General features: G+C 31.9%; 1 protein-coding gene across 2 annotated transcripts in view; it reads right to left on the minus strand.

Annotated features, from left to right (window-relative positions):
* Positions 1-12,772, minus strand: part of LOC127734531 (nuclear hormone receptor HR96-like) — a 64,585-nt gene that overhangs the window by 17,488 nt on the left and 34,325 nt on the right. For both annotated transcript variants that reach the window (XM_052244450.1, XM_052244451.1), the window contains exon 3: positions 9,131-9,248. In XM_052244450.1, the coding sequence (XP_052100410.1) occupies positions 9,131-9,248 (118 nt within the window). The remainder of the gene's footprint in view (positions 1-9,130; positions 9,249-12,772) is intronic.

Consider the following 12,772-nt stretch of genomic DNA (forward strand, 5'->3'; position numbering starts at 1 on the left):
GCATTGTGTATAAGTTTCATAACATTTGGTTGAGGCAAACTAAAGTTAGAGAACAGAAACAATAAATTCAGCAATTTTTCCATTTGTAAAGAGGCATAACTCTAGAACGGTAAAAGTGACGCCACCAAAATTGAAACTTGATCTGTGTTTTGTGGTAATAAGCATTGTGTATAAGTTTCATAACATTTGGTTGAGGCAAACTAAAGTTAGAGAACGGAAACCAATTATGGGACGTACGTACGTATGTTCGTACGTACAGACGGACAAGGGTAAAACTTAAAGCCCCCTTCGCTACGGCGGGGGCATAAAAACCAATATGAAAAACAGCTTAAAACGACAACCACTCAATCACAGGCTTCTGAATTAGGACAGGCAAATATAGAATGTGGCAGGGTTAAACTAGTTTGAAGGCACCAAACCTCGCCCGAACCTGGGACAGTTGAGTAACAGTACAACATAAGAACAAACTACAATGTTTTTTGTTCTTCAGCACATCAATGAATTTATGTGCAGTATGCGGAATGAATTTGAAAGATTGCGCATTAATTTTATAATGGGGATTTTGTATAAGTTGTATAACTATTGCCGTTAACCGGTTTGGCGGTCAGTATAAAAGGTAATTGCACGGGCTTTTTAGTTATCGAGGACTGGGTAGTGACCACACAATCGCACGTCATATATATAGGTAGAAGTTTGTTTTTTTTGTTTTGTTTTTTTTGTATACAAAATATTTGTATTTAAGTTTTATATAGAACAGTATTTAAATGTGTTGTATATATTTTGTAGATTATTTTGTTGCAGAACATGATATTGTCCAAGATTCTGTCAGGCAGTGTATCTTGTGTTTTTGATGGACTTTATTATTTTAGTTTGATGGACTTAACCAGATCAGATACATATTGTATTAGGAAAATAAAATTTAGGTGGTCACTGCGCCATTCAGTATCCAAACTTGTGTTTGTTCTATTGTATTTAGAAAGTAAAGGCTAATGTTGAAGTGTACATAATTGCATGTGCTCAATTATGTACACATATGTTCAAAATAGATGGAGCATTTTAGCACATAAATACTTTATGTTTGGTTAAACAACGTGCATTAAAACATAAACTCTATATATCCTTGTTAGGTCTGATGCATTCTTGTCAGAAACAACAGGCAAAAAGTACATTTACATTTCATGATTGAATTTATGTTGAAAGTCTGAAAAATGAATGTTTTACTATAAGTATAACATCAACAACATAATTATATTACATTACATTGCTCATAAATGGTTTCATATAGATCAAGGGTATCACCTTTAATCATAGTTTTATTGACCTGAATCAATCAATAAATGTGAACACGATTGAATAATTTACACCATTCAATTATTTACACCTAGATGGAAGTCACTTTTATCTTTGTTCTTAAATATAGTAACAAGCTGAAATATTTATACAATGACAATTACTGTTGTCAACCACCTTCCTTCACAATCAGAGACTCATTTAGGAACTGATAACAAGTTGTTTTAAAGGCTTTTTTTTCTGTTGTATAAAAACAATATTAAATCAATGTCTTAAAATATTAACTTTTTTGTATTTACACATAACTGTTACAAAGCCTCATAAAAAAATGTTGATATTTTTCTGAAATTTGATTTTATATTGGAAATGTATAATCTTGAACTGGAAGAAAAAAGAAGTAGCAAGTTCCACTAATCTAGTTTAAAAAGAGGAGGGTTGAGATCATGCTGAAATGTCTCACCTGCTATACATTTCATGATTGAATTTATGTTGAAAGTCTGTCATACTACAAGTATAACATAACATTGTCAATGATCCATATAAAGGAAGTTAGATTAGATGACCAATCAAACATAAAAAAAAGGTCAAGGTCATATGAACCCTACCAGACAGATATGTGCACCTTACAATCATACCATACACCAAATACAGTTGAAATATTGCTTAAAGTATCTGAGATACAGACTTTGCCACGAAAACTTAATCTTCATCGTTGAACCATGACATGACATTGAGGTCACATGAACCTTGTGTGACTGACAAGTAGACCTTGCAGGGATACCAAACATAGTTATCTATTATATTTTTTTCAAGGAGTTGCTGAACCATGAAAATGAGGTCAAGGTCAATAGACATATAAAAAACAGAAACTTCACAACATATGGCATCTGCATACCTTGAATGCAGCATCCAGGTCTTCTACCTTCTGAAATAAAAAGCTGTATACAAATAGTTTTCACTGTCGCAGCCCGATATTAATCCCTTAAATAGGCGAGACAAAGAAACTGATTTAACTCTGTCACATGTTAATGTTCCTGAAGTCTGAAACCTTGCTAATGGTTGTCTTCAGTTATATCTTTATGCTTTTTAGTTATTTGGGTAGATCTTTGATAGTCCCTGATCAATTCATTCACAACTCAACTTCAGGTGATTTACAACTTGACATAATGTATAGATACTTGTCCATTGTTGAATATGTTGACCTTTTTTGATTTTTGGAGTTGTTGGACTTGTCTCATTAAGTCATTGATGAACTGTAAGTTCAGAAATTATTGTGAGATTTTTATTACTGTGAATACTGTGACTGGGTGAGTATCCCAGTAATAAGAACTCACATTTCGAGATCTAAAACAAGATATATGTATGCAGATTTTCCTTAAAACACAATTATTAATCTTGTCCATTCTTCAAAAATCGCAGTAATAAATAATGTAATTTATAGGAAGTTACAGATGTTGCTACCCTATACATTTTCAGCACTTACATCACGAATGTAAAGCTGTTACTACAACAGCATGACACTGACATACTACGGAGGTCACTGGTAATAATGTATGTCATACTACGGAGGTCACTGGCAATTTAAATCTGATCATCAAGATTTATATCAGAAACATTAATTTGCATATATCCAATTTATGCTACCTAATAAAATGAATGCTATTATGATTTTAATGATGAATAAACTGAACAGTTGTTGCCAGATTATAAAGTACAAGTGTGTGTGTCTATATGATACCATCACATCCTACTATTATTGGAACTTCATCGTAACTTTGTATTTTATGTTTAAGTCTGGGTTGTAAAATATTTGATATTGGAAATTTATACTACTTATAAAAATTTGATGCATCAAAGAAACATGTACTTTAATTCATGACATGATTCTATAGCTACGCCTACACACTATGATGACTGTACTAAGATAACTCTTAATTGATTCTAAATTCAAAGGAGGACGTTATCCAAAATCTAAACCATTAAACAAGTAAAAGATTTTGAAATATAAATATAAAAGAAGACAGGGATAAAGCATCAATGAGACTGAAACATATTACATTCATTGAAATCTGGAATGTCACTGCAAACATGTGCATATCTAACATGTCTAACCAATTCCTAGAAATTTTCATTATCCATATCAAAAGAAGTTAATCCAACATCAAGCAAGGAAAGGAACAGTCCTTCCATTTCTCATAATTGGTACTGTTTATGTTTTTAGTAAGATTACCATGAGAAATTTTTACATGAAAATCAATGTTTGAAATGGCAATACATTTCATTTGTATACCTGCATGTATACTGTTAATTCAAAAAATATTGTGTGCATTTATTAGTGCGATTTTTGAAGAAGGGACAAAATTCGAGATTATAATTGTTATTTCAGAAAAATATGTATATCGATATAAGTATCTGATATCAGAATGTGAGTCATTATCACTGTGATACTCGCCCAGTCGCATTATTTGCATTAATAAAAACCTCACAATATTTTCTGAATATACAGTATTTAGAAGAAGCTAGATTGTTTACAGACCATAAATGATTTAAAGATCTGCAGGTATATTTTTGTTAAAAATATGTATCAAATAATGTTTCATTGGGTTTTTATGAATTTTTAATAAATTGGCTAGTCATAACAGTAAAGGAATAAACATTTAACTAGAGTTTCACAGTTAGTCCCATCTGAAATCAATCACTTGACAGTAGCAACAATGTTATCTTCAAGTCATACAAAAATAATATTCTTATCAAGCAAAAAATTATTGATTTGAAGCATTTTTTTGCATGTCCTATTAATCAATGTATTTATTACTGAGAAATGAATTGTAAAGACTATAACAGATATTGTAACACCACATTTCACAAAGTGAGACTGTTCTTTCACAGAAAAATATCTGTTAGATAAGATTATGGGGTACTGTAGTATAATAAGAAGAGAAATTTTAACTGTCAAGCTTCTGACAAAGAAATATAGCTTAACACTACATCAATTAACACAACTGTTAACATAAACTTTGTCACAATATTTCAAAACATGTTCTTTTGCATGTTTAAGAGCACAAAACATGTTCTTTTGCATGTAAAAGAGCACAAAACACATTCTTTTGCATGTTTAAAAGCACAAAACATGTTCTTTTGCATGTCTAAGAGCACAAAACACATTCTTTTACATGTTTAAGAGCACAAAACATGTTCTTTAGCATGTTTTAAAGCACAAAACATGTTCTTTTGCATGTTTAAGAGCACAAAACATGTTCTTTTGCATGTTTAATAGCACCTTAGTCAGAAGAACAGAAGTATGCCTAGTAGGACATTTACTGGATACATAGGAGTTGACAGTAAATTTAACAGTGATAAATGACCACAAACAAGTTTGTTGTTTTCAGGCATCAAATAGATAGATTTGGGAATATTCACATGTTTTTCTGTTTTAAATAAATTGGGAATATTCACATGTTTTTCTGTTTTAAATAAAGTTGGGAATATTCACATGTTTTTCTGTTATAAATAAAGTTGGGAATATTCACATGTTTTTCTGTTTTAAATAAAGTTGGGAATATTCACATGTTTTTCTGTTTTAAATAAAGTTGGGAATATTCACATGTTTTTCTGTTTTAAATAAAGTCGGAAGACACGTTCTTATTTTCTATGCATCTCTTAATGTTTACCTGGTAATACAGTGATGTTGTTTAATTTACAAAATTTATATCATAAGCACTCACATGACTCATTTGAAGTTTGAATGTAAAGTTAATGTTGAATTGATTGGTTGATTGTTGCATGGTTAAAGTCAGTGGCAAATATTTCATGCATATTCAGGATTCTGCAAGTTAGTATGACTGGGATGATGGTGGGAAATTTGGACAGCTACTGGAGAGTGTGGGACTCACCCTACAGCATGGACAGGGCATCATATTTAATGGTACACTCCTGAACAGACATGGCTGCTTATTTATACATTACTCACAGCCACACTGATGCTTTACTTCAGCAAGTGCTTTACTGTTGGACAGACGAATACAGTGATGACAATATTTCTATACCACCAAGCAACCCTAGGGGTTATTAATAAAGAATTATTTTTTGTATGACAGATAGATATCTATAAAATTAAAGTTATTGGATATATTTTTTATTTCTTACTGTGTTTATTCAGACCAATTACAGTTTGAATTCACCTCTACAAACTGATGAACTGGTAAAGCATTTTAGCTCATTACTTCAGTGAAAGAGAGGCAAAAGATACCAAAGGGATATTCAAACTCATAATGTTGTTAGTATGAAGTGAGTGCAGTGAAACAAAAATAATGCTTATCATTCAATTCAAGTTATTTATTATTTAATAAAACAGACAATAAAGACCTTGATTTGGATGGTAAGCACTACTACTTTTCACTTAAGCAATGGGCTAAAATGAGCATAAAAACTGAAGGAATATTTTATGTGCCATACAGAAAACTATCATGCCCACTAGAATAGCTTAATTATGCTCTTTCATCCTGTAGGGAATACTGACTTTGCTTATCCAGAAATATGACTATGTTTTCAAGATCATTTGTAACACTATACAAAACTCCTTAATCATAAATTATCAACAGAAATTTGAAAAAAATAGATAGTACAAAAAATAAATACATGTGGAAGTAATTTAACTTCTTTTATATAAAACTCTAAAACAAAATGATAAAATAGAACCATATCTAAATTCTACTATACTTGAAAACAGATGTAATATCACCAAGTTTAGATTAAGTGATCTTAGACCCCTTTCACACTAGCATTTTTTTTTAATCGATCTAATATGAATTGATCTAAATAAAACCAGTTAGCGTTCACATTATCTTTAATCATAACGATCTCTATTGGTCTAATCTGAACCACTGCGTTCACACTACAATTAAAAATGCAAACGATCTGACCTAATTACCTGTAAAACTGCAAACATTGTGTATAAATAGAAATAATCAATCAAATTTATGTGTTGGTACACTGATGTGTACAACAATGGATGAAGTTATTGTTTCTCTTGAATCACAAGTTCAAATTTTGATACTGGTGTTCTTGCAGTTTTCATTAATTTTGAAACAAAAAACTGTAGCAAGAAAGTTACAACATTAAAAAATGCTGTGGTTCCTGAAAAGAAAAAAACAAAAACAACAGAAGAAAAGAAGACACAGATTTCGCAAATTTATGCTATGGCGAAGACAACCTTTTCTGTTTGTTTTTACTTGCATGTACACAAAGGTCTGTTAACAGAGAAATATGGGTTAAACAACGAACCACTGATATATACAGGGATGTTATGTTATTATACGTGTAGTTTTGCCACTATACATGCGCATAAATTATTTTCGATTCAATCGTACTAGTTTAAACCGATCTTTGCATTCACATTTAAAGTTAGATCGGTTCACTTTAGATCGATTCAAACTAAACTACCTCTTTTGGTGTTTTAGTTTAGACCGATTAAAGATCTATTCAAAGCGTTCACATTAGCCCTTAAACCGATCTAAAGTGAACCGATCTAGTTTAAATGGATCTAAATGTCCTAGTGTGAACGGGGTCATAACTTACTGATTGAAAAAGGGAGACACCTAAATTTTCAAAGGGAAAACCAGTTGTGTCAGTCCTGCAATATAAATGAGGATGAGAAACCTTTTTCTTTTGTATTGCAGGAAAAACTCCACATAGGACCAGCTTTTATCATAAAATTGATTGAGGCAAATTGTATTAAAAAATAACAATGACTTAAATCATGATGCTAAAATGAAATGTATTCTCTGCCTATCAACACAAAAACAAGTAGAAAGCATAGGTTCCTTTATAAAGCAGTCATCAGTACTAAGGGGACTCAAAATTGAATTATAAGCTATCAAACTATATATATATATATATATATGTATTAATTAGTTTATTATAATTACACATGCTTTCTTCTTGCCATTTATATCATACTATGTTTTGTTTGTTTTAATCACTATCAGCATATAAGTTGATCATGATTTATATGACAATAAAGTGTAAAAATTTGAATTTGAACTACATGTATATGAAAGACTGAAATCAGGTGAAAGCCAGTCCTATTATTTTAAACAAATATGCTGTAATTTTTTATGGTTTTTAAGAGATCAGAAATTTCATCCAAAACATTACTGTATCTATTCTAACCTTTAATAAATATTTTTTAAACCTTTCGATTTTCAGCATGTGGCAGTCACATCATTCTACATCCTACATAAAAATGTAGTCCCCCTTTTTAGAATAAATCCATAAAGAAGTGCACCCACAAGTTGAACTGTGAGGTATTGCTAACTTATAATACCCCGCAATAAATATTATATGTAAATTTATAAAAATTAAACTGTCATATTTGTAAAGCTTATGTTATTATTTTCACAATGAAATATTGTTAACACTAACAATCTGGTTTAAAGAGGAAAAAAGAGATATAGCTTTCACAACTGTTGGCATATCGATAGCCACCATAATAAAATGCTCAGCTGGGCGCAGCTTGATACGACAGCAGAGGTCGAACCCTGAACAGTTGGGGCAAGTATGGACACAACATTCAAGCTTGATACAGCACTGAATTTGGATTGTGATTCAATATTTGACACAGCATAGGTTTCTGACACAGAATGAATGTGGTCTAAGAACTTAAAAAATTTTAATTTACCTATTCAAACCATATCATTATTATTTGCTTTCATATATAAATAAAAAATAACCTATTTAAAACGGAAAATTTTAAAGAAAAAAAAAGGAAAATAAAAAGGAAAAAAAAATCCCTCCCCCAAATTTTTTGAACCCCCTCATGATTCATCACCCCCAAACTCAATCCCAGCCTTCCCTTTGTGGTATGGTAACTTGCAGTACAATTTCAGAGAGATCCATACACTTGAACACAAGTTATTGTCTGGAAACTAGAAAAATGCTTGTTTTTAGGTCCCTTTTTGGCCCCAAATTCCTAAACGTTTAGGGCAATAAAACCCAAACTCAAACCGAGCTTTCCCTTTGTGATATGGAACCTTGTAGTACAATTTCATAAAGATCCATACACTTACACACAAGTTATTGTCATGAAACTAGAAAAATGCTTGTTTTTTGCCCCTTTTTTGGCCCTTAATTCCTAAAATTTTGAGGCAATTACCCCCAAAATCAATCCCAGCCTTCCCTTTGTGGTATGGTACCTTGCGTACAATTTCAGAGAGATCCATACACTTGAACACAAGTTATTGTCTGGAAACTAGAAAAATGCTTATTTTTGGCCCCTTTTTGGCCCCTTATTCCTAAACATTTTGGGCAATTACCTCCAAACTCAATTCCAGCTTTCTCTTTGTGATATGGAACCTTGTAGTACAATTTCAGAAAGATCCATACACTTACACACAAGTTATTATCATGAAACTAGAAAAATGCTTGTTTTTTGCCCCTTTATTGGCCCCTAATTCCTAAAATTTTGAGGCAATTACCCCCAAAATCAATCCCAGCATTCCCTTTGTGATATGGAACCTTGTGGTACAATGTCAGAGAGATCCATACACTAACACACAAGTTTGTTTGGAAGTTACAAAAATGTTTATTTTTGGCCCCTAATTCCTTAACTGTTGGTACCATAACCCCCAAAATCAATCCCAACATTCCTTTTGTGGTATTGAACCTTATGGAAAATTTCATAGAGATCCATTTACTTTAACTAAAGTTAGAGTGCGATAACCAATGTGTCTTCGGACGACGACGATGACACCAACGTCATACCAATATACGACCGCTATAAAAAGCACCTAAATGCCTTGCAATTTGTAACTTCAACTGCAGTTTAGACAAAAATACTTACCAAGAATCATTTCTTTTCTCATTCCAATGTCAAAACATTTCTTCAATCGACAGTGTGGACAGAATCGTCGTGTTCTTATATCAATAAAACAGTTCCCTTGAAACAAACATTTGGTGGTCTGAAAGGTTAAAATAAGCATTGATTAAAATCGTTTTCCTTGGATATTTCTTGATTACTGTGGATTCATTCTTATTCTAGGGATACCAATTTTTGAGCATTTCGAAGGTTAATCACATATTTAAAAGTTCAACAAATTACATATTTTCTGTAGTGTTGTATGCAGACTTTGGCAAACCACAATTTTAAATATCGCTGAATTACAATTTTTCCTAAATCCCTGAAAATTGGTTTCCACAAAAATAAACGAATCCACAGTAGTTAATATTAAAATAAGGAAATGTGGCATGATTACCAATGAAACTATTATCTACACAGACCAAAGGGACAAGGTGGATGTGATCAACTACTGGTGACAGTACAACCTTCAACAATAAGCAAACAACTCACTGAGGTTTTCAGTCACCCATTTTATATTATACTTGTAACCCCTGAATCATGTTTATTACATTTTTGTATTAAGTTCAACATCAAACAATCAATTCTTAATTCAATTTAGTGTCCTGAAAAACATGCACAGTGAACATTTTGGGAAGTTGTGATATTAATAAATTTTCTCTATAGCTCAACATGCCTTTTATAACTTTCTAAAATTTTGACTCAAGTATTTTGGCTAAAGGTAAGCCCAGAAAGCACTTCAAACACAGCAAATTATGTATATTTACTTGGCATTTTAGCATTATAGTAGCAGTATGTCCATTTGTAAACTAGACTTAGACAGTTCTGTTGATCCTACTTATTGCAAACAAATGCAATTACATAGTAATGATACAAGCTTTCCTTGTCACATGGTAAATTTTCTTAAAAGCCCACTGCTCCAATAAAGTCTACGAATCTTCTGTCCTATTTCAATGTAGACCTTATATATATATATAATAAGCAAGTCTAAAAGGGTACAACATCACCAAAAAAAATAAAATCATAAACAAATGTTAAATATTTCGGATAACTAATATCCTTCATCAGTAAGATGTCAAATTGAGGTAAATTGTATGGCTTTCCAAATACCGTTTCGATTCCTAACATCACTGAAAAGACATTAATTGTCGAAATCTGGATATGGTGTACAAAAACCATTGCACCTTTTGTTTGCAGTATACCATCTTTTCCGCAAGTTTATTGTTTTCTGTTTAGTATTAAATCTATAATTAAGATCCATTTATTACATCGGTGATCTGTTTATTTGGCAATCGCCAATGGCAGTCAGCAGGGTTTAAGAACATTTGTTGTTCGACCTGTTAGTCAAATGCATTTTGTTAAAATATACTTTTTCACTTTTTGGACTTTTGGAAAATGTTGTTTGTGCTGTTTTTAGACCCCTCTAACAAGAAATTTGTTTTGCATGCACACGTATAAAAATTGCGAATTTTATCCAACGCAATCATAGGTTTGAACGTTGTTTTCAATTTAGACTTATATATATATATATATATATATACAGCTCCAGGAGCATACCTTACAGTCAAGCCATCAGACTAAAGCGAATTTGCTCCTCGGAATCCAAACTCAACTATCGTTTGGGACAACTAAAAAAAAATCAAGAGGATACAAAACCAAAAACATCACAGACGTTTTTTTGATAAAGCCCAAGAAAAAGATCGAGATATCCTCATGGAATACAAAGATAAGACGACCCATGCAGATAGAATTCCGTTTGTTGTCACCTTCCATCCCGATTTGACAAATATTTCATCTACTATCCGCAAGCACAGGCGTCTTATCGAAAATGACTCTTCTTTAAAAGAAATTTTTCCATTACCTCCTGTTATTGCCTATCGCAGACCCAAAAATCTCAAAGACATACTTGTCACATCTGAAGTAAAGAAACAAGAGACTTCTAAAATTGGGTGTTACAAACAATGCGGAAGAACCAATTGTTAGTGCTGTAAAGTCGCCAACACTGACCACTCTTTCAGCAGCACAGTAACAAAGCAGCGATACAACATCTATGTTACATCTAATTGCAAAACGGAAAATAGTATTTATATTCTTACTTGTGGAACTTGCAAGCTGCAGTATGTTGGTGAAACAGAAACGAAATTCAACATCAGACTTAACAATCACCGGTCTTTTTATACAAAAGGAAGAAACTGTCCAATTACGAGACACCTCTTAAGAACAGGGCATACTTTTGAAAATATCACCTTTCAAATAATTGAGGTAAACCAAAATTGGTACTCCCAAAGGAGAAAACAGAGAGAAAGGTTCTGAATGCATCAGCTACGTACTCTTGAACCTGATGGACTTAATGAGAGAGATGAAAAACAGTTCTACCCAAAACCAAAGGAATAAATCCTGAACTTCATTCTATTTAACTAAAACAACTATTTGTTTTGATTTAAGAATTGCTATGTACAATAAGCGGCAAAAATATTTTTTCTAGACATTTAACATTGAGCTGCAAAAATTTCTTTACAGCCTCTAACTTTTACCTGGATGGCTGCACACGCCTGATGAAGCTAATTTGTTTAGCGAATAGCGTGAATAATATAAAATATAACAACTAATTTTATAACACTCATTAGTGTGTTAAAGTTACATTCTTAGGCACTTATATAATCTAATGTAGTAACTGCATCAGTTTATTTACAAACTGATCCACGCCTAGATAGATTGAATGTTGATTGTTGCTATTTTTAGACACTATATATATATATACATGTATATAACTACTTCCTAAATGATCAATTGATATATGCAATCACTCATGAAGACAAAAAAACTAGAGGCTCTAAATAGTCTGTGTTGCTCACCTAGGTCTAAGTGCATCTTCAACAATGGACATACCTAAACATTGTAGACTAGAATAGAATTCAAGACAAAAATCTCTTTTTTGATGATCTTGTATTGCTGATCATATTCTGTTTACAGTTCTCCTTATCTTCTTTAGCAGTGTTCAGTATTTGCCCAAAACCCAAAATTGTCATTTAAGGACAATTAATCACTCTTATACAACGTATTAAAGAATCTATTTACAATTTCGGTTAAATTTGACCTATTGGCAGATAATGGGCAATAAACAGCTGCACCATGAGCGCATAATACGCCCGTCGCTTTTTCAAAGAATAAAGAATCAGAAATTCATGAAAAACTAAAGGGAGGTTATCTTATTAGATATAAACCAGTCATCAAAGTTTCATGATAACTGCTCAAAGCATTGACCGAAAACTGAAAAATACCCCCTTTTTTATGAATACAATCACATAACTTCGAAACGTAAAATCTAAAATTTATAAAAATTGAAAGGGAGCTTACGTCAATAGATATAAACAATTCACCAAAGTTTCATGAAAACTGCTGAAAGTATTTTTGAGTTATTGTCCGAAAACTGGAAAACCCCAACTTTTTTTAATGAATAAAACCCCATAACTCGGAAATGCAAAATCTTAAATTTATAAAAATTGAAAGGGAGCTCAAGGCAATACATATAAACAATTCACCAAAGTTTCTTGCAAATTGGTGAAAATGTTTTTGAGTTATTGTCAGAAAATTGGAAAATCCCCCTTTTTTAATGAAAAAAAACCC

Source organism: Mytilus californianus, unplaced genomic scaffold (genome assembly GCF_021869535.1).
Source record: "Mytilus californianus isolate M0D057914Y unplaced genomic scaffold, xbMytCali1.0.p SCAF_3, whole genome shotgun sequence".
Classification (NCBI taxonomy): Eukaryota; Metazoa; Mollusca; class Bivalvia; order Mytilida; family Mytilidae; genus Mytilus; species Mytilus californianus.